Source organism: Polypterus senegalus, chromosome 12, assembly GCF_016835505.1.
Source record: "Polypterus senegalus isolate Bchr_013 chromosome 12, ASM1683550v1, whole genome shotgun sequence".
In the NCBI taxonomy this organism is placed as follows: domain Eukaryota; kingdom Metazoa; phylum Chordata; class Cladistia; order Polypteriformes; family Polypteridae; genus Polypterus; species Polypterus senegalus.
This window is the reverse complement of record NC_053165.1, coordinates 102,387,751-102,411,872: the sequence shown is the minus strand read 5'-3', so window position 1 is coordinate 102,411,872 and position 24,122 is coordinate 102,387,751. Positions and strand designations below refer to the sequence as shown.

General features: G+C 38.8%; 1 protein-coding gene across 3 annotated transcripts in view; it reads right to left on the bottom strand.

The window, feature by feature from the left end:
• Window positions 1-14,425, bottom strand: part of LOC120541442 (EGF-like repeat and discoidin I-like domain-containing protein 3) — a 68,143-nt gene extending 53,718 nt beyond the window's left edge. For all 3 annotated transcript variants that reach the window (XM_039773066.1, XM_039773067.1, XM_039773068.1), the window contains exons 1-2: window positions 14,348-14,425; window positions 13,791-14,082 (exon numbers count right to left, since the gene is read on the bottom strand). In XM_039773066.1, the coding sequence (XP_039629000.1) occupies window positions 13,791-14,082; window positions 14,348-14,413 (358 nt within the window). In that variant the 5' untranslated portion in view covers window positions 14,414-14,425. The remainder of the gene's footprint in view (window positions 1-13,790; window positions 14,083-14,347) is intronic.
• Between the last annotated feature and the right edge of the window lie 9,697 nt (window positions 14,426-24,122).

Below are 24,122 nucleotides of genomic sequence, written 5' to 3'. Positions count from 1 at the left end.
TTCCACATTAATCATATTCGCCCCTCCCTCACTCCCCACACCACTGCTATCCTTGTTCATAGCCTTGTCACTTCTCGTCTGGATTATTGCAATTCCCTTTTCTTTGGTCTTTCTCGCAAATCTCTTTATAAGTTTCAATTGGTCCAGAATTCAGCTGCCCGCATCATTACTAGAACCCCCTCTATTCACCATATCACTCCTGTTTTGCAGCAGCTTCATTGGCTTCCAGTTCAGTTCCTAATTCAATTCACTACTAACTTTTAAGGCTATCCACAGCCTTGCCCCTCCATATCTGTCTGACCTCCTCCATGTTGCCATTCCCTCCCGCACCCTCAGATCCTCTTCCTCCATCCACTTGACTGTCCCCTTCATCTGTCTGACCACTACGGGGAGCAGAGCATTCAGTTGCTCTGCTCCCCAGCTTTGGAACTCACTACCACCTGAGCTTAGAAATATTGAATCATTTTCACTTTTCAAATCTAAACTTAAAACTAAATTGTTTAAGACTGCTTTTTCTCTTTGATTAAAATTGCTCTGTCTGATTTTAACTTCTGTATTTAACTTTTGCTTATAATCTGTGTTTTGTCTATTGTTCGGTGTCCTTGAGTGTTTAGAAAGGCGCCTACAAATAAATAAAATGTATTATTATTTATTATTATTAAAAAAATTAGCAGAAATCTATAAATAGACTGAATTTGATGCAATACTGATTGCATCTCTTGCCACACTGATCGGAGCTCACCCAAACCAGAAAGCAGAGGTTCTGCTGTCTGTAACGATATTTACTAAATGTCTCTATTGTTTGATATGTGTAGTGTTGCATTTTCCACCTTTCCTCTGGTTGTGTGCATTAACTAAACTGAATACTGTATATTAAAATTACTGTGATTTTTTTTATATTGTAATACCAATATGAGTAAATAACTTGTAATTTTTTTTTATTACTTAAATTATTAAAATTGATGATTTGTGTTATACAATTGCAGCCCAAAATTCAAAGTTTAGTGTAGAAGATTTGTAAGCATACCTGAGACAAAACAAAGGATAATGCATTGATCAGCTTTTGAAGCACCTGAGTGGAATGTCTTAGTTTATTAGCCATTACTACTTTAAAGACAAAGTACGTAAAAAAAGGAAAATGAATATTAGAAAGTTTCTAAATCATCAGGTCAGGTTGGGGAGCATGCACTGGTATAGTGTGTTGTTGCACCTCACAACACGACGAAACAGCTCGGATCCAGGTTGGCACCTCCCCAGGCAGCCTGGTTGACACAACCCTCCAGAAATTACCCTCTACCTGCCACAGCCAGGTGTTATTTGGGTGTCTCCTTCATCTGGTCCAGCCACTCGGGTCTTCAACAACGAGGATCCAGAGAGCTGGATCACCCTCGGAGAATTGTGCCACATGGCCATAGTGCCATAACTGATACTCCCTAACAATGCAGATAATGTGCCTCATTTGGGACTCCATGAGTAACTCCTCATTCGACACAAAGTCAAACCAGCAGTACCCAAGGATTCTCTAAAGAGACACAGTACCAAAGGAGTCCAGTCTTCGTCTCAGGTCACTGGATTGCGTCCATATCTCACAACCATATAGCAAGACAGGAAGCACCAGGACTCTAAAGACTTGGACCTTCGTCCTTCTGCATAGATATTGGAAGCGCCACACACCCCTTTCCAGCGAGCTCATAACAACCCCCATGCTCTCCTAATCCACCTACTGACTTCATAGGAAGTGTCATTAGAGATATGAATGCCACTGACGAGGTAAGTAACCTCTGGACAAGGTTGACACTCTCTCCGCAGACAGACACACTACTGATGGCTGTGCCTAAAAGGTAATTAAAGGCCTTAATGACCTAAATCAACCTCTTGCAATATATTTTAGTTTCTTAGATGCACAATTTTATATTAACATTACTACTTTTGTGCGTTTTGGGGTTTGCTGTTTGTTATATCATTTATATATTGAATACAAGGGGGCCTCGCCCCCTGCTCGCTTCGCTCGCCAATCCTTGTGTTTGGTTAATCGGATATACAATTTTAATTTTTTTTTCTTTGGAATTGTTTCAATTTCATTATTTGCACTTTTACTTTAAAGCTTCATTAAAAACAATATTTTTTGGAGACACATTGTGACAATGCAACGTATAACTGCCCGTGAGTGAATATTGTTTCTGTTTCTCCAAGAAATAATCCGACTTTTTCTAATGTTTGTCCCTGTGATTTATTGATTGTCATAGCAAAAGCTATTCTCATAGTAAACTGTAAACATTTTAATACGAATGGCATATCACGATCTCCTTTGGTGTGTAATGTTATTCGCGGAATATATACATTACCTTTCTTTTTGCCTGTTAAAATTTGCATCACTTTTCCGTGATCATAAATATACACCTGACCGAATTGTGTATTCTTTGAAATTCAACTTGCCGTTGCTTTAACTGTTGCGGGACCACAGATTCTCATAGCGTATGGTCTATTATTGTGTAAATCCACGTTTTGTGCATAAGAATGATGCAAATGCAAAAAGACTCTACTCTTTGCCTTTTATTTCTGACCTCGATTTGTCCTGCTATTTTTTCAATTACACCTGGTTCTGATGATTAATCACCTTTTGTTTTGCGGTAATGCGATCTTTTCTATCTTTTCTTGATACTGTAGCGACTGACATGATAAAGTATCACAAAAGTTTTACTTGAACAATCGCTGACTTCGTAACCCCAAACACAACTTTCTAGCACCCTCTCCAATCCCTCATCCCCTGCATCTCGCCCCCCCTACCGCATCAATCAATACCCCGCTATCAGTCTTCCGTGCTACTTAAAACCAAAAAGGCCGCAACCTGGCTGGGACCCTGCAATCCATTCGAATTTTACTGGTTTCATAATGTCTTATCTACCCTTTTTTCTCTCCAACGCCTTTGGGTGTCTATTCTCCGTATTGTCCTTATACGCTTTATATGTGTGGAGAGCATAGGATGTGTGTGCACATGTGCTTTTACACGACTCACTGTTTTTTGATGGGTGTGCTCTTAGATGATATCTGTTGTAAGTAGGGCGTGTCTCATGTTCCATGTCCATGCGAGACGGCCCTGGGACAGTCTCTTGGCACCAGGTCTCATGTTTACGGTCCCCGCGAGACGCTCTGTGGCAAGTCTCTTTTGTCTCGCGGTTCTTCTAAATGTCTTTCAAGAACTTCCGAGAAAATCACGTATCGTCGCCTTGCTTTTGCATTCCAGGATTTCTTTTTATAATAGAGAGAGACCATTTTTTTTTCTCTCTCTCTCGAGCTTCTGTAAAGTTTTAATTTTACCTTGTGGATAAATAAAGTATATATCTATTGATAAAAATGAGTATTTGTATTATTGAAGTTATGCTCTTTCTTCTGTATATTGTGTATTTAAAAAAAGGATAAAACATTAGACAGTAATAATATGAAGCATAAAATATTCGTGAAAGAGACAGAATACAGTTGCACATTTTCATAGAATATTTATCTACAGTGTTGATACCATTTTATTGTTCTGTCTTGTAATGTGCCCTGGAATGGTTTGATAGGCACAAATAAATAAAATGTTTTATTACTTTTTGCATTTTCTACAAAATAAATTTACTTTGAGGTAAGGTTATTATAGTTAATGAAAATTAAAATCAAAACTGAAACTATTATTAAAAAACACTTTTGTAACTGAAATAAAATAATTAAAAAAATAAATGAAAAACTAAACAAAAATAAGTAGCTGGAAAGACTAACTGAAAAAAAAAAATTTACTCAAAATATTTTTAGTTTTCGTTTTTGAATGAATATTTTCGCTGTTATTCTTTAACCCTTGTAACTTTTAACTCTAAAAAAGAAAGTACTCCACCACGAGTCGCCCGTATATATTCATCCAGTGAACAGAAGGCTGGTGAAGGAGTGTGGGTGTTCACAAAGCATTTGCGGTGACACAGCAGGCTGAATACGGGCACGTAAAGAGTGTGAAATATAAAGTGATTTACTGTACCGCCTTTCTTTGTGCTTGTTTTATATGAAGATGTAATTCAAACACCTGAAACTGGAATGTGCTGGTCAACATAACCTTTACCGCATGAACAGAAAAATCACAAGTGAGTAATGTTTCAGTTTATTTCTCAGGTGCCTGTGTTTTGTTGACAATAAATCGGCTGCCACTTCGCACAGGAGAAATCATTTTAGTGACACAGCAAGCTGAATATGGGCACACAAAGAGTGTGAAATATAAAGCAATTTACTGTGCCGCCTTTCTTTGTGCTTGTTTTATATGAAGATGTAATTCAAACACCTGAAACTGGAATGTGCTGGTCAACATAACCTTTACCGCATGAACAGAAAAATCACGAGTGAGTAATGTTTCAGTTTATTTCTCAGGTGCCAATGTTTTGTTGACAATAAATCAGCTGCCACTTCGCAAAGGAGAAATCATTTTTGAAAATAAAATGGCAATGATCGAGAGACTGACTAGCAATTAAAACAAAGTTTCTCATTTTAACTTTGTTTGTGCCATGCTCCCTCTACCCTAAAAAGGTTAAACCTTGTTTGTCTGCCTTTCTATGGAATAGTAAGAGACAATCCATTAAGCACTCCACTTGGATGGATGATACATCCAAGGGTGGGATATCTCTGCCAGACCTAGAGTTATATCAATGGGCATTTATCCTTCAACCAATATGGAGCTAGTTAAATCCTCTCACAAACCTAACATCCTGGTTACCTATTGAATCCAACACAGTGTTCCCCAGATACCTATCTGTTTTTCCTTTTACTGCCCTGAAATTAAAGTTACACCTCCCTACTTTAAGTTCTTTTGTTTAATATCTTCTTCAGGTTTGGCAGAAAGTTGAGAAACATCTTGGCACAACTCCAATTTTGTCTCTGCCATACCTCCATCTTTCAAACCCTGACTTTTGTAATGGTAGCAGGTCCATCTCTTTTCAGTCATGTGCTGTTTGTGATATTTTGGTGCTTGGTGATATTTAGAGTTAGAGTTTGGCCTCAAAGCATTCAAATTATTCAGGTCCAGATTTTCTGTTCTTTCTTATTTTTTAACTTCAAATTCAATATTCTCCACTGCTAATATTCCCATTTTGCGTACAAATATTTTTTTTATCCCGGACCTCTCTTTTCTTTCCTTGATTTCTATCCAGCAGAGATTATTCTGGCTGGGTACCATCTCTACTGAACTAATCTTAGCCTCTCGATGGAAATCTTCTGACTCACCCTATGTAAATTTCTGGAAATCCTGTTTTTTTAATCTAATCTAACTTGAAAATTCAGAACTATGGATCAATGGATCATCTGGCTCAAATATAAAGAAGTGACAAGCTATTGTGCATTTGATTCAGAGCCGGTTTGCAGGGAGTCAATGTACTACAATTCATCTCAATCCTAAATTACCTCTTTTCTTATTCCTCTCTCTCCTTCAGGCCTTGCAAGTTCTATCTGGCTTCTCTTACCAGTCTGCATGGACATCAGTAAACTTTAATCCTATATACAGTGATCTCCCGCTATATCGCGGTTCAGCTATTTGTCCTTTATTTCATGCCCCGGGTGTGGTTCAATCTCCTTCTCATGGGACTTATAACGCTGCTCACGTTGTGAAGGGGGGGGTCTGAACGCACGATAAACAGATGCGATTGGTTCAGCTGCTGTCTTGCTGCTGCTGCTGGCCAGCTGTGTGTTCTGCTTGTCGTGCTTTGCGTCAATCATTTAAAAGCCTGTACAGCAGCTGTCCTTTTGCCACTTTGCGTCTCTGCCACTAGCATTCTGAAGGGGGTTTGTGAGGGCTGAATGCACGCTAAGGAGAAGCGCTTGGATCATCTGCTGGCTTGCTGCAGCTGCTACTGGCGAGCTGTGTGTTTTGCTTGTCATTGTTTTAAGAGCTGGGAGCACCTGAAGTGTGTCTGCCAAAAGCATTCCAACAACTGCTAGGTTTGATGTCCGTGAACTTATTTTAAATTGTTTGTAAGTAGAGCGTGACGTGCCTAGTCTTGCGTGTCGTCAAAGTGTCTCTCAGAGATGATCATGTCTAGATCACTTCACTCAAGCCCCCTGGAGGCGCGCTATGCTTCTGCCACTTCGCGTCTCTCCCGCTCACGTTGTGAAGGGGGCTGCTGAATGCACACTAAGGAGAGGCGGATGGATCAGCTACTTGCTTTGTGCTGCTTTTGCGAAGATGTGTGTTCTGCTTGTAACACTGCACATCGATCATTTAAAAGCCTGTACAGCAGCTGTCCTTCTGTCTCACTGCCTTGTCTTGTGTGACGTTAAAATGTCTCTCGCGGAATGTCAAATTGTCTTCCGAGAAGATCACGTCTCGTCTCCCTGCCAAGATTTTTTTTATAATAGAGATATGTTACTCATATCCTTAGCCCAACATCTACATATCATATGTGTTTACAAAGTGTATTTTAATAAGTTTACATGTGTTTAAAGCATGTGGGAGGGGTATTCTAAGGCTTAAACTATAAAAAAAAAATGTGTGTGGCCTTTCTATATTGCGAATTTTCACCTATCATTGATGGGCTTGGAACGTAACGTTTGCGATAGGCGGGAGATCACTGTAGACCCTTTTTACAGTGGCCATGGAAGTAAGAATTTCATTCTGCTGTGTATGTCACAGAATAAATTTGATCTTGAATTTCAAATGTGCCTGTTTGAACCTAATATCCTAAAGATGATGACAGTGTCCTCCACTCCTGGGCAAACATTATTTTCTGATTCAATTTCTTGGCTAATTTAATACAAAAGTCACTGAGGCGACTTTGTGCCACTAAAGAGCTTTTTAGTGCAGCTTCAAAAGTTACAGACAAAAAATGAAACTGAGTGATTTGTTAGAGAGGTGAAAATGAATTATCTTTAAAAAAGAGCCAGCTCCTAACTTTTACATCCTCAGTTAAGCAAAATAGAAATTTCAGATGCCAATACTTAAAATTAGGTTGTAGTTTGTTTTTTAGAGCAAAGTCCAAATTTTAATTTTAATACATATTAAATGTGTTTAATGACATATTTAATAAATATCAATACGTTTATCATGTCAAAAAACACTTATTCATCCTGAGAAGGTTATTGCTTCTCCCAAAAACTAACAGAACTAAACAGTATATTTACCAGAGTCATAGCACTCACAAACCAGTAATTTAGCCTGTCCTCCTCACTTTTTCATATACTATATGAAGGTGTGTGTTTGTGCTTGAGTGTTTATATGATATATTTACATGTGCTGTACTATACACACACATACCTTCATATGTACATCTCCTTTAAAACTATACTAATCTGCAAGTGTATAAAATGTACAGTATGTTGTTGAAATAATGTTATTTGCAAATAATTCTGTATTCTGTTTTAATCAGCTCCAAAGCTAAAGCTACCAAGCTACATTTTTATATATTAAGTACTGGTGAATAAAAGTGATTCTGATTCAGGCAATTCTAAAATAAGTTGAGTGGCATTTTTTGTCCCCACTTCCTGAAATCCAAAGGCAATTTATAAACAAATAGGGGCATTTTGTAAAACATACAAAGTAATATTTCATCCAATATTTCACAACAGTGAACTCCTTAATAGAATTAATAGGCTTATTAATAACAAAATGACAAATTAAGCAATGAATAGATTTCATTTCCTTACTTTTTTGTTAAAAACAAATGTGTCAAAGCCTAAGCAATAAAATGATAAATTAAGCAGGTACAATTTTTTATTTTTTTTTAATATTACAAATCAAAACAAAACACATTTCATGCAAATCTCATGTCTCCCTGTACAATACACATAAGTATACTTGTACATTTTAACAGTCACTACCACCTAGTATTTTATGACTGGCTCTTTTGGTTCACTGGGAAGTTGTGTTGACCTTAAAAATTAGCCAAACATTTTTTCACAGTAAATTTGCTGGGTTTGACAGTGGCCTTGCTCAATAAATTTTTCCCCAAAATTAGTTGTGGCCAGCTTTGAATAACACAGCTTCCCATGATACTTTGCAAGGCCAGTGCAGCATCACAGAGGATATTGCAGTGGGATATCACTACCAGATCTGTACTACCTGCCCAATTTGCATTGTGCATGCACACAATTATCACACGTGTACTGTAAATGTATACCACTTCACAGCACTGCCCAATCTGCTTTGCACATGTATAAATGATTTAAAGTATATACACACATGCATGATGTCAATACACTCTTGGTACTTCATCCGGTATTTTGGTATTTCACCCCACCTACTTTTAATAAAACTTATTAAAGTAAGTCTAAAATACCTACACAATAACTATCGTAATCGTAATAAATGAACAATAAAACAGTGGAGAAGCCGTGGATTATATAAAAAGGCTGTAGTTATCAGCAGGGAGACGTGAATCCCGTGGCGAAGCAAGGAAGGGAATGTAGAGATTGGAGCGATGGACGACCTTATATAGGCAAGCAGCCAACAACGTGGGAGGTGTTGGGATGGGGGACCCAACGCCGTCTCACACGGTGACCGAGCTGCAGACTATGGACGTATATATGTACGCAAGTAGGATTCAGTTAGCGTTGAGAACCCGCGTACCAAATTTCTTGAAGATGGGCCCATAAGTAACAAAGACTGTTGAAAAGTTCAATATGGCGGCCGACAGTGGCATCATACCACCGAAATAAGCACATACATTGGTTTCGGTTAGCGCAGGGAAGCCGCCTACCAAATTTTGTGAAGATGTGGCCATAAATAAAAAAGTTCAACTTGGCGGACGTTGTCAACTGTTATGACCATTACGCGTAGAATTTCAAAATGAAACCTGCTTAACTTTTGTAAGTAAGCTGTAAGGAATGAGCCTGCAAAATTTCAGCCTTCTACCTACACGGGAAGTTGGAGAATTAGTGACATTGTAAACTTCAATATGGTGGCCGACAGTGGCATCATACCACCGAAATAAGTATGTACATGCGTTTTGGTTAGCACAGGGAAGCCACCTACCAAATTTCGTGAAGATGAAGTCAGCCTTCTACCTACACGGGAAGTTGTAGAATTAGCGACATTGGAAAGTTCAATATGGCGGACGTTGTCGACCGTTATGACCGTTACGTGTAGAATTTCAAAATGAAACCTTTTGTAAGTAAGCTGTAAGGAATAAGCCTGCCAAATTTCATCCTTCTACCTGCACGAGAAGTTGGAGAATTAGTGATGAGTGAGTGAGTGAGGGCTTTGCCTTTTATTAGTATAGATAACATGGGAGACAGTAAGGATTAAGCAAGCAAGTAAGATTAAAGCTCTAATATTCAAACATGAGTTAAACTACCAAGGAAACACTTCTAACACAAACCAAAACAAATAAAAAAAAAATTAACACTGATAAAATTAATATTGCAAAAGACATTCCAAAGGTATTTTACAGAAACCAGACAAAAAAGATTAAAGCCAATGTGGTTCAAAAAACTCTAATGAATCAGTTAAACAGAATATTTACATTAAAATACAAATAATGTACTATAGGGTGGTCCAGATCTAATTATGCAATGCAGGAAAACAATACAAAAGAATTGTTTGAAATATCTTGTAATAAACTAAAATTGTTTTACATTGAATTAATTCACTGATTTTCCATGTAATGTCCCACTTGTCCTCCATTCAGTTGGATACGGGCTCGGAGTAATAAACTTAAGTTACAGCGTAATGAAAATTGCATAATTAGATCTGGAACTCCCTGTATAAGTCAAGACAACTGTCATTAAAGACTTTTCAGGAAAACCATTGCACAAAACAAGGAAGATACCAAAACATACGCTATAAAGAAAAAAGTACTGTTGAACATAAGAAAAATAATACGCTAATCAGAATTTCAAGTACTTATAAATATTTAAATGTAGATAGATCAATAGATAATTTGTCCCAGGGGAGAAACTTGTCTTTTACAAAAGCTCTTTAAAGAAGTAAATTCATTTAGAAACAAAAAGTAAAGCAGTGAGAAATACAGAACTTCTGTAAATGCTACTGCTTACACAGCACCAGAATCCCTGGATATTCACAAAAAAGCCAATAAACTGCATACTGCTACTATATATTTGTAAGAATGCAAGTCTTTAAATAACAAATGACAACTTCAGCCTTGGCCACTATTTCCTGCAAATCACAGATCTCTACTCAGAGTCACAGTGGAACGAAATAATCAAGGACTTCACAATCCCCTTCTAAGGTCTTATAATTTTCAAACCCGTTTAATCCAGGCCAGGGTTATTGGGGTTCAGGGGGCTAAAGCCTATCCCTCTTAGCAGAAGGGTGCAAGTCCATTGCAGAGGTGACAATCCACACACAAAAAGACACATACCATTAATAAAAATGTTTCAGAGATGCTAATGCAATTACAAAGGTTTCCATAATAACCCATGAAAATTTAAAATGACTAATTCAGGATAAGCTAAAAGAGTTGAACATTAGGACACTGAAGGACTGATTGCTGAAAATGGCCTTTGCAGTCATATGTGAATAATAAATTAAAACTTAGCCATAATTAGCAGTAATAGCCATTAGCAAAGCTAGAAATGTCTTGCTTATGTTTTTAAATTATTTTAATGGATCTTCATAAAACAGATATGAATTTCTATCTGGGTGTGTACATAATGAGTGGTAGAGAGTTTATATATATATATTTTTTTTTTTGTGGCAGGCGGCTGGGGTCGATGCCCCTGCACTCTATATTCAGGAGAAGCAGTCCTGGACGGTGCAATAACTCCCCCTGGACGCTAGATGGCCGCCCCCCCTGGACGCTAGATGGCCGACCCCCCTGGACGCTAGATGGCCACCCCCCCTGGGTTAAAGCGGTGCCTCGGTTTCCCGCAGGGCTCCATGGGAATTGGAGTTGGATGCAGCCCTGTTGGGTCCTGCAGGCACTGCCAGGGGGTGCTGTAACTGGGACTCCTGAGCCCGTATGAACAGCGTATTCATCACACCTGGAAGTGCAGCCGGAACTCGGCGATCAAGCACCCGGAGCACTTCCAGGTGGGATATAAAAGGAGCCAGCGACCACCACTCAGCGGCCAGTGTCAGGTGGATGAGGACAAGGTTGCCTGGGAGGAGTGGTGGTAGGAGAGAGGAGTGTTCTACTTTGGTGAATTGTGCTTGTTTGGGACTGTGTTGTGCCTGTGGGGATTACGGGGAAGACGTGCCCCATAGGTGAAAATATAAAAGTCTTTTGGTTTATCTAACATGTGCCTCCGTGTGAATCAGTGTCGGGTTGGGCGCATATACAGTGCCTTTACTTACTAATATATATATATATATATATATATATATATATAGACACACACATATATGTCTCCAAAGCCTCCTAAAAGACAACCTCCTTCTTAAATACAAAAGATCTCGGACTCCATGCCACTTTTACAGTGCCCATCAGATCCTCAGTTCTTTTCACAGTCAGACTGGAGAGCACAAAAGCTGTGTTAAAGAAATGCTACACATTACCGTGCATACAGTATTTATTGCCTCCTCAATGCACACAGTATTTGTATTGAAACAATTTGTATTGCATCTCTGGCCAACTGCACAATATGCACATCTTCTAAAGACTTCAAATATTATGTGAAAGACAAAATGCAGCAAACTTCTGAAAATGGTGTTGCATTAAAAAATATTTGCTATCAAGCTCTCCCCGTTTGTCTCTGCCCATTTTATTTGCCAGTCATCTGTCACTCTTTTTTGCAATACAGTTTAATAAAATAAATTAAGCCATGAAGTATTACACCCAGAATAGAAATTTTGTTTGTTTGATTATAAAATAACGTACATTTCCTGATGTACCTGTGTCACAATTGTCCTGCCACAAAAAAAAGGCCTTAGAACATGTGTTGGGCTCAGTATAAGAAATAACAGACTTGACAGGGCAGATATAGAGTCAATTACATAGTTAAAACCACACTATATACTGTATGTTCAAAACGCTATAGTGATTTGAAATATAAAAATATCCTACAATCTCTAGCCTTCATGAAGTATACCTTTTTAGCCACTTGTCTCCCTCTTCTTCATTCTGGCCATTCTTCCTTCTATCAGTTGAGTGCTGGCCACCAACTTACTTGCCAATTCTACATCAAAGAGCCTTTGAGCCCCACCTCGAGGCAGCACATAAAGCTGGACCCTAATGTCACTTTCAGGGTGAACTCTACACATGATCTAAGAGCATAAGGGGTGATATCCTTAGTGTCCTTGCTTCCCTTAGTATCATGTAAACCCTAAAAGAATAGGACTTCATGGCACACCCATGCTGGCCATTTCACAAGAGTTGCAGCACATATCAAATTGTTTTTTAATGGAACCGTGTCTCCTCTATCAGTCCAGAGATTCTGGCACGTTTTGAATTTCCTTTATTCATCATTTTGCTTTCAGATAGGTCAAACAACTCTGACAACTGCTCACTCCAGCATCCTGGAGAAGTATAATTTGTTTCCATCCGGGTCTCATTTCTCTCCTTTTAAAACTGGTGCCAATGACTCTGGGGCTATTCTGGGGCATTCTGCACGCACATAGGAAATAATCCTCTGGCTGAACCAGGCTGTCACAGTTGCATGACTATGCAGTTTGCCATTGTCAGTGCATGTGTGTCTCTTATTCATAGTCAGGACCTTGTACTGCACTGCCACCTCTTTCACATCCCATAATATTGTTTGCCCTCCCACTTGCCACCAGGTCCTCCACTGTACTAGGAAGGAATCAATTTTTGGGCACACCTATTACAATATCTGAATGATTTTGGCCTATCACACTAATAAAACTGGATTTTTGAATAGAGGGAACCAATAGGAATACCTCCTTTTATAACAGGTGGTTGGGGCACGACAAAGAATTCATTTTATGAATCATAATTCCATCTATGAACAATCAGTTGGAACTATCAGAAAATATATTTTGGGGAGGGGGGGGCAAACCTGAAATCTTCCCTCGCCTATTTTAAACAGAGATACTTTGCAACACAAAGGCCAAGTTATGATTTTGTTATTAATATATAGAAATAGGAATGGAAGAAAAATGAATCTCGTCAAGACTTCACGGTTAAAGCCAGCTAAAAGTCTGCACTACAGCTGCCCAAAATTAGGATGCTTAGCTTGAAATCCATCCTAGCACTATTCTGTGAACTCGTACTAATATCACTATTGTAACAAGAAACAAAGGAACCCATTCTAAACAAGCAATAACATCTACACCATATGAAAACTGCCGGCCATAGCAGTTTCTTTTTTTTAAGAATTCACGGGACACTTTACTATTCACTCGTTATTTACCTCTTTTTAAACAGAATATGTACATAATTGAAATGAAGAAACGCAACTCATGTTTGGAAAGTTTTCCTTTTGTTGAGAATCACGGCAACTCACTCACAAAAAATTACAAAGCAAAAAAAAATTCACCGGGCAGATTTAGGTTTATCTTTTTCAATAAACTTCTGCTAATGCCTCAAGGGGTGCACTTCCCTACCCGGCTTACGTAGTCTAAAAAACAAATGCACGTGCCAAGCGAGCCATAACAAATGCCAAACCGCTGATACGGGGATTTATTTCGATTCGCTATACATTTTTGTAATTATGCTAACTTTTTATATGTACTGTACAATTGCAGAAACGGTACATTAACCAGTTTCTTACAAAAGTACGAGAAACACATTTTTGAAAGAAATCGGGTGCTTGGACGAGAGACACTTCAGAGTCAAGCCGACAGACAGGGGACATTGTACGCGACGTTCTTGTTAAAACCTACATGCAAATAATCCAAGTAAACTGAAGTTTTGTGTACCGACCTTCCGCTGAGGACAGGCAGAAAATAATGCCGGCGAAGAAAAGCAAAATGTGTGGTGAGGGAAGCCAGCGGCCCTTCATGTCTGGTACTCGAGCTCTTCTCGCTTGTGACTGCTTCGTTCTGCTGCTTCCTCCGGCTGCGACTGGAAGGCAGAACAAATTGGTAGCACCCAGTGTGCCTGTCTGCCCCCTCGTTTTCATCCAATTAGAAACTCTAAGCGCAATCTGCCGTTGTCTTCCGGACAAGCCGGGTGTCGTCGAGCAAATGCGTAGGACAGAATCTGGCGGCGAAGGCTCCAAAGAACAACAGAATAAGAGACTGATAAGAATCTCAGAAACAGGGCTTCAAACGTTCCCCTCACAAATCCTGTCAATCCTTAGTCCTAATATACTTGAATCCACATTGTGTTAAACATTTGTCTTTTGTATCCTGATTCAGATGTTTGCACTGATTGATAACTATCAAATCACAACCTACACGCACATCACAGCCAACCCGATGTTAATAAACTAAAGACAAAACTTTAAAAAGTAGACAGTTTTATTTTTATATACTTACCACTAAAGATGCTACCAGTCTTTCATCTTGATCTCTGTTATTCAGTACTGGAGAAAATCTATCCATCCATTATCAAACTTTGGTAACAGTGAGCAGGATCCAACCTGTATTTTGCTTTCATTGATGATAAAACTGTGCTTCAGTCATCCCAAAGAGGGAAATATTATTGCAGGCCCTGTGCAGCTTACATTGTGTTCATTCAAAATCATTGTCTGCCTTATCTGAATTGAACAAAACTTTAAGCCATTGTTGATCTAAATACATTTTCATGATTCTCACTTACATCATTTTTGTTTATATACTGGCTAGATGGTTGAGTGGTTACACACAAACCTTGCACACAAACATTTTTAAGAGAAACACTTACCATACTAGTCGTTTGATGTTTTCTCTCAGGCCAGTAAATGTATTAACAAAACAAAGCCTATGCCTCAACTGTACCAGTCTGCAGTCCTAACAAGGATAAATAACTATTAATAAATCTCAGGACCAGAGTTTTGACTGTGTTGGAATATAACCATGGGCCGATGGTGAGCGATGCAAGCTATCGAGGTGGGGTTGGGCCACCATAGGTGGCCAGGAGGGCACACCACTCCAGTATAATATAATATAATATAATATAATATAATATAATATAATATAATATAATATAATATAATATAATATAATATAATATATAATCTGTGGTGGCTGGCGCCCTGCCTGGGGTTTGTTTCCTGCCTTGCGCCTTGTGTTGGCTGGGATTGGCTCCAGTGGACCCCCGTGACCCTGTGGTTAGGATATAGCGGGTTGGATAATGGATGGATGGATAATAATATAATATAATATAATATAATATAATATAATATAATATAATATAGGGGTGGCGCAGTGGGTAGCATGGAGTTTGCATGTTCTCCCCATGTCTGCATGGGTTTCCCCCAGGTACTCCGGTTTCCTCCCACAGTCCAAAGACATGCAGGTTAGGTGCATTGGTGATTCTAAATTGTCCTTAGTGTGTGCTTGGTGTGTGTGTGTGTGTGTGTGTGTGTGCGCCCTGCGGTGGGCTGGCGCCCTGCCCGGGGTTTGTTTCCTGCCTTGTGCCCTGTGTTGGCCGGGATTGGCTCCAGCAGACCCCTGTGACCCTGTACTTAGGATATAGTGGGTTGGATAATGGATGGATGGATTATAGGATATAGCGGGTTGGATGATGGATGGATGGATAATATAATATAATCCATCCATCCATTATCCAACCCAGTATATCCTAACTACAGGGTCACAGGGGTCTGCTGGAGCCAATCCCAGCCAACACAGGACGCAAGGCAGGAAACAAACCCTGGGCAGGGCGCCAGCCCACTGCAGTAAAATATAATATAATAAGTTATTACTGTGCCTTTAGCCAAAAAAGTCAATACATGAAGCTTTCAAGGCCCATTTATGCTCAAGTAATATACTAAGAATAAGTGACAGCCCATTTAAAAGGGCTTCTATAGATACCATGGAGCCATTGAGAAAGAAGCATAGTGACAGTAGTACTTACTGGAAGTCATTGATTATGAAACACAATACTGTATATAAAATCATTTTGTTACGCCACAGCAAGTGCAAAATAATTGGTGACACTGTTTTCTTTCATTAGAATTCCAAAGACATACTGCTAGATTAGTGCATTCAATTTACCTCAAACTTGTTTAAGGAATTAATTTCTTTTTAATGTTGGCAAAAACCTGTTATATTTTATATATGTACACAGGGCACTTCACCTGAACCTTACCCAGCCGGGATGCTCACAGCATAGAAGGATGGGGGAGACAGCTTGCATGGGGCACCAGGTGGCAGCCCCCTTGGGATGGAAGAAGAGCCATGGAATCCTACAGGGCATCATGGGAACTGGAGTTCTTTGACTTAGCCCTGTTGGGTTCTATGGCTTCCTCCAGAGGGTGCTGTGAGGACTGAGGAGTGCTACTTTGTCAGGCTCTCATTTCACCTGGAAGTGCTTCTGAATTACAGCTTTGGAACACAGGGAATGTTTCCGGGTGTAACATAAAAGGAGCTGCCTTCTGCAACTCCCTGAGCCAGAGTCAGGAGGAGGAGTAAAAACATTGCTGGAAGGAGTAGAGGAGGCTGAGAGTGGAAAATGAAGACAAATTGTTTGTGGCTGAGCTGGGTTTATAGTTGTGGTGAGGGAAACACTTTCTATGTGTGAGCCTGTGAGTGTCGGGTGTTTGGGGAGCACCCTAGTTAGCACAGTCAACATCATACGAAAACTGGATGTAACTCCTTGTTGATTGGTTAATGGCTTCCAGCACTGCATGATGGAAGAAATCTTGACTCAGATACTGTTGACGTATCGATCAGTTCCCTAAAAAGTGACAACAGTTAGCCAATATAAACTTACATAAAGCAAAAAAAAAGTTCTTCACTGAAAATACATAGCATTGACCCTCTTAAAAGGGAACTAAAATACAAGTCTGTACATTGTACACTGTATTATGCTAGCTTGCCATAATAATATAATAATATTTTATAATAATAACATAATAATAAGTTAGTTGCTGCAGTGGGCTGGCACCCTGCCTGGGGTTTGTTTCCTGCCTTGCGCCCTGTGTTGGCGGGATTGGCTCCAGCAGACCACTTTGATCCTGTAAGGATATAGCGGGTTGGATAATGGATGGATGGATAATTTAGTTGGTTTCGCTGCATTTCTCTGCTTAATCAAAGGTGGTTTTCTTTTATAAACCTGACAATTGCATGGGAAGTCGCATGCAAACATTTCAAGCCTCTTTTTGGAAGCTTTATACAGTAAATGAGGCTCCTACAGTATGTGTACATTTCTGATTAGCAAATTACAGAAAAGACATAATAGTTCTACTAGCTATGCAGGAAAAATCAATGAAAGGGCCTTTGCTATTCTGACCGGCTAAGGAAAATTAAGGTCTTTCCTCTTGAGCAGAAAATTGAGAGTCATTTCAGGATTCTCAAATGTACTGAGGAAATTGATCCATCAGAATTATTTTAATTAAATAGTGAGTCACTTATTCATGGAACTTAGTGAAAATTCAGAAGTGCTCTGAATGATGAATCTGGCAATTACAGTAACTCTTCAAAGAAAGGTTTTTGAGAATCAAACTACTGATTTATGCAGTTGAAGCACCTTAATGGACTATTAGCACAGCCTAACTATAAGTTAATTAAGTAAAAAAATTGGCAAAAATAGGAAAGTACATGAGTTATTTTGTTGGGAGATGACTAGCTCAGCCAATTCAAAGAGGTAAACTGAACAAGCTGGATAAAGTTGGGTGGAGTTTACGTAGGAGTCAGATTGAAGTGATTACTCATTGACCTTGGGCATTGTAGAATGTCACTGCCTTTGAAATTAATTTAATCCAAAGGAATGCAGTGTTTAAATGCTTGTCCTCTGTTGGTACACTTTGAGTCCATAGTTAGAACATGAGTTGTGGCAAACACTCGCCAAAAAGAAAAGTAATGTGCACAAAGATATTGAACAAACAGTCTACAATGTGGGTGTAAGTGATATTGAAGTGTGATTTGAGACAAGCAAGTGAGCAAACCACTACACAGTTTTAATTGAAGCCCTTTAGGGTATCAGGATTTTGACTAGCTTTGATCAGCTTTTGTGTTTGTTTACTGTTCATTTACATTGTTCCCCTCTCTTTGAATTTATAATAATAAGACCATTAAAAAGACCAGTATTTTAATTGTTGTTTTTTGACTATTATTTTTGTTGTTATTTTTGTAGTCAGTGTGTTAAAGTACAAATTTATTAATAGCTGTTCCTCAAACTATAAGTCCTTAAAATTGAGTGCTAAATAACATGAGAAGACTAACTGAATTGAACCAAGAAATGTTTACTTCACATGGGCTGGGATGTGCAAGTTAATACTGCTGGTATGACAAACTCTTAAGAAACATTGAAGTAAACAGTTTACAACAGGATATGACTCTGTCAGCTGGAAACTGGAAAAAATGAATTTACTAGACTTGAGACACGTAATAGGCCCAAATTGACACAATATGCTTAGAGCTTTTATGACAGTCTAGGCTGTAAAAAAGCAGCATGACTGTCAAATTATTTTTCTTTTTCACATGTCTCTCGTTTCAACTCTGGAAATAAATGTATTTAACATGAAATCCCCATCTCTGCAGTTGTTTATATACCTTTCAGTGAAATAGGCCAGCTGGGATGTGGGAGGAAATGAAATAATCATAGGAATAAAAACAGAGAAACTTCACACAAATAGTGATGGACCTGAGAGTCAAACCCGTAACTTTGAGGACAGCAGTGTTAACCATTGTGTCACCATGCCTTCCATCAATCCATTTTCCAACTCGTTGATTCCGAACACAGGGTCACGGGGGTCTGCTGGAGCCAATCCCAGCCAATACAGGGTGCAAGGCAGGAACCAGTCCCAGGCAGGGCACCAACCCACCGCAGGACACACACAAACACATCCACACACCAAGCACACACTAGGGACAATTAAGAATCGCCAACATCTAACCTGCATGTCTTTGGACTGTGGGAGGTGACTGCGCCACCGTGCCACCCACCATGCCTTCCATACATTAAAATATAGGAAAAAGCTATAAATAGCTTCTATATATCTTATAAATATATGGTGGTGTGCAATTGTATTACACTTACTGTATATTGAAGTGTCATAGGGAGCCATTGTCTAGATTTAGTATTCTGTAATAAATAGGAAAGGATTCAGGGAATAAGTGTTATTGAATCATTAGGATCGAGTAGTAAACATAATAGATTGCATTTCACAGTGTTTTGGCACAGTGCATATTTAAAAGCTATGACAGTTCATTTTAATTTTATTAGTGCAAATTATGAGCAGGGGGAGAAAATTGGAGAGATGTGGGCCAGGTTTTACACATACTGCAAGGTAAGTTTATCCCAAACTTTACAAGCAGTAATAATTTAAAGAGAACTCTGTGGTGGATAAATAAGGATCTAAAAATGAAGATTTAAAGGAAAAAAAGTGCATAATACATATAAGGGTTAATAACTCCAGCATTAATTTTAGGTCATATGTGAGCATTGATAGCAACAGTGAAAAAGTACATCAGGAAGTCTAAAAGGCAGTTGAGGAGATATATTGCAGAAAATGAGAAAGAGTAAAAGAAAATGTCAAGGAGGAGGTGAAAAGTATTAGTAATGATAAATGAGAGACAGAATATACAGACAGTGAAATAGATAGTGCATTTTATGGAGGTTTATATGTAAGAACAAGTCGATAACCTCCTAAAAGTAACAGGAACTACTCAGGAGATTCTTAGTAATTTGGAAACTGGAGCAGGAAAAGTACTGTTTAGGTTAAATGGGCGGAAATCTAACAAATCACCAGGACCAGATAACATTTACCCTTGGATGCTTAAGCGAGCAAGTGAATACATACTGTATATAAACCCTTGGTAAATATTTTTTAAAAATCTCTGCACACAGGAGAATTTTCTAAAGACTGAAGGCTTGCAAAAATTATCCTGTTGTGTTAAAAGGCTGATCCTCAAATAACTACAATATAGACAAATAAGCTTAAAAAAATCACAAGTAAATTAATTGAAGCAATTATTAAGGAAAAGATCCAGCAGTGCATGTCTAGTACTGGTATATTAGCAAATAGTAAACATGAGTTCAGATGGGGAAAGCTGTGTTTCACTAACATGCTGAAATTCTATAAGGAAACAACAAAAGCATACAATAAGAAAGGTACATAAGGTATTATTTATCTTGATTTTCAGGCTTTTGATATGACACCACATAAAAGGTTAGTAATCAATCTAAAAGAAATGGGAATTCAAGGCATGGTGTGTAGGTGAGTCCAAAATTGGCTCAAACACAGGAACCAAAGGGTTATGGTGAAGTGAACTTTTTCAGAAATAGGTGATGTTAAAACTAGTGTTCCCTTGGGGTCCAATTCTGGGCCTGTTGCTCTTTTTAATATATATATATATATATATATATATAAGATCTGGAGAAGAATATAGTCAATAAGCTGGTGAGAAGTCAAGCAAAATGACACCTTTTATTTGCTAACTAAAAAGATTACAATATGCAAGCTTTCGAGGCAACTCAGGCCCCTTTTTCAGGTAAGATGTAATCCATTACATCTGAGTTGCCTGAGTTGCCTTGAAATCTTGCAATGTGTCATTTTGCTTGACTTCTTACTACCTCCATAATGGCTAACATGGTACAACACCCTAGTAATACAGTCAATAAGATGGTTAATTAAGTTAAGCTAGGTAGAAGGGCACATAGAATCGGCTAAACTGTTAAAGAGGGACTTAGACAACATACAGGATTGAACAGATTGGGGCAAATGAAATGAAATATAAGTAAATGTAAGTAAAAGAAAGTAAAGTAAATGCAATACACATAGGAAGTAGAAATGTTGGATTTGAATATGCAATGGGAGGTCTGAAACTTCAAAGTAAATTTTATGAGAAAGATACAGGAGTCATAGTGGGCTCATTACTATCTACATCCAGACAGTGTACAAAGGCAATCGAGATAGCTCATAGGATGTTAGGTTATATATCATGTTATGTGGGGTACAAGTCAAGGGAGATTGTGATTAAGTGTATGTAATGTGTACATAATGTGTATATAATACACTAGCTAGGACTCATCTGCAGTACTGTGTACAGTTTTGGTTTCCATATTATAGCAGCTCCAGAGAAAGCCCAGAAAAGAGTAACTACGCTGAATCAGGGAACAACATAGTGTGACCTATGATGAGAGATTGAATGAGATTAAATTTTCTAGCTCATGCTAAGTAAATTATCCCTAATTTCAATTAGGTGGGGCCCAAACAATATTCCAAGGCCAAAGTCTCTCTCTATGCCTAAGACTAAGTCTGTTTTTCATGACCCAATCTTTCAAAACACAGTAGAATATATTTTTTCAGTTTTCATAACTTTTTAGACCTGCAGGTCAAACAATTATGTATGGGTAGTGTGGTATTTTTTAATACAACATAGAAAGCAGCAACTGTTAAGCTCATTGTCTTGAAGCAGGACATGTGGTGTGCTGTACAGATTTAGGGAAAACCCCCACAAACCTTAAAGTTCAGGTACAGAGACATCATAAATTGGGCTATGACTTATTTCTACCACACAATGGAAAACAACATCCATTAACGTTCTGTGCACAAAAGGAAAGTAATTTAGGGAAAAATCTTAATTGAACAAAAAAAAATATGAAGAAGCCAAAGTTAATTTTTTCATTGAAATTGACAGGTATAAGAGGTTATATGACATGACATGGTTCAGAAAATTTTCTACTTTTCTCAACCTTAATTTTAACACACTGTATGTGTACTGCACAAATAAATTGTGGTGCATACACCGGAAGTGCAATGAGGCATGTGGGTTAAAAATGTAAAATTGAATGGTTGAAAAGGGCTAAACACCACTGCTTGGGCAAGGGGTTTAAACAGAGGGGTGCATGCTTTTTTCTTGGCAGTGGCTCAATGGATTAGGAGCAACATGATATGCTGGGTACAACAATAATAATGATAAAACCTGATTTTATCTTGTTCAAATAAAAGCTTCTTCTTGTTTCCCTTAAACTTGCCTGCTGGTTACTTGCTCTAATGACAACCATCAGAAACCACAGTTACAAATACGACAGAAGGTTACTGGAGATTTTCACTTTTGATGAAAATGAAGAAGGGTTTGATTCATACTTGGAGAGACTGTAACACAGTACCTTGCAGCAAATAGCTTTTCAAGCTTGGAAGTCAGACAAGAATGGCATTTGTAAAAGTCGTGAGTAAAAATACTCATGATTTGTTAATGGACTCGTGGACACCAGCGAAACCATCCTTAAAAAAACCCATGCTGTGCTCGTGGAGCTCTTGAAAAAACACCACATTCCTAGAATGAATGACATTAAAGAGAGGTACAAGTTTCACACAAGGTACCAACAAGATGATGAATTCATAGGTTACTATATTGTCATTGTGGATTAAAGCACAAAACAAAATCATAAACAGAGACACCACAGGTTACTGATTATAACTAATGTAAAAAAGACAAAAACAAATAAGCTGAACATCTTTTCAGAAGAGGATCCTCTATTGAACGCCTCCAGATAGCAGTGGAGCTAGTTATGAGGCTGAGCAATTGAAAGAGGTGGATCTAGGACGCTGAAAACTGGAAGTGACACCCAATGTCTTTTGCCCATTAATCTTTTGATTTGCAGAAGGTGGAAGAGGATACGTCATTAGATACAGCGCCATCCCATGGCTCCGAGTAAAATTACCATCAGTTTCAGATAGTGTCTGCAGCACTGCCTGCAAATGCTATACGTTACACCCAGGTTCTGGAATAGATGATGACATCATTGTGGGAACATAGCACTCTATCTACAGACATTGGAAGGTGGCCAGCACACCATAAAATCCAAATGGGAGGACACAGGACTGCCAGTGACCATTAGGGGTGCTAAAGACAGTCAAGTATTAGGTTTTTTCGAGTCACTTGAGGAGTTCATCTATTCGTGACATTGCATATGCATCAAATCGGAGCACTTGATTAAACAAAAGGAAGTCATTGCAAAAGAGCCATTTGCCATCTGGCTTTGGTACACACACGATGGAATTAGACCAGGGACTAAAACCTTTCTCTTTGACACTAAGATCCACCACTCATTTTACCTCAGGCTCCACTTTTGCCTGTTTTGCCTCCGGGAGTCATACAGGCATTCTCTGAAAATTTAACTATTTCATGTGCAATCAGAGAGGTCCATCCTGGTTTATTATTTACTAATTTCAGGACAGACAGGATGGCTGCTTTGAGCTCCTGTCACCGTTTGGCCATTGAAGTAGATATAAAATTAGTAGCTGGTTACAGTTCCGCCCATCCTTCGAATAACATTTGTTCGATAGCCTGATTGAACTGCTCTACTAAACCATGAGGTTTTAAGATCTTTAATTCTGAGTGATTTGGCAACTTCCCTGAAGGTGTCTGAATTAAACAGCATCCCTTGATCTACAAGGACCTCTTTTGGAATGATGACATACAAAAACACTTGCAAGTCCAATGCAATAGTTTTAGAATTAACTTGTCCCAAAGGGATAGGCTGAGGATATTGAATAGCATAATCCACAAATGTCAGAAAGAATTTATGTCCTCAGGCTTTTGGCACTTCCAACAATGACAAATCCTTGCTCTCATGTTCAGTTACACTATAAAATAAATATATCACAAAATCAGCTCCCTGGGGCATGGGTTGAGCGGTACACTGTCTGTCTACTAGGATGACTGCATTTTTAGTGAAGGTAGGTAATCGTCATTCCATTGTGGAGTCGGGAGTGGCAGAGAAGTACGTAACAGTAGTACAGGATATGTACGAGGGAAGTGTGACAGTGGTGAGGTCTGCGGTAAGAGTGACGAATGCATTCAAGTTGGAGGTGGGATTACATCAGGGACAGGCTCTGAGCCCTTATTTGCTATGGTGATGGACAGGTTGACAGACGAGATTAGACAGGAGTCCCCGTGTACTATGATGTTTGCTGATGACATTGTGATTTGTAGCGAAAGTAGGGAGCAGGTTGAGGAGAACTTGAAGAGATGGAGATATCCTCTAGAGAAGAGAGGAATGAAGGTCAGTAGGAACAAGACAGAATACATGTGTGTAAATGAGAGGGAGGTCAGTGGAATTGTGAGGATGCAGGGAGTAGAGTTGGCGAAGGTGGATGAGTTTAAATACTTGGGATCAACAGTACAGAGTAATGGGGATTGTGGAAGAGAGGTGATA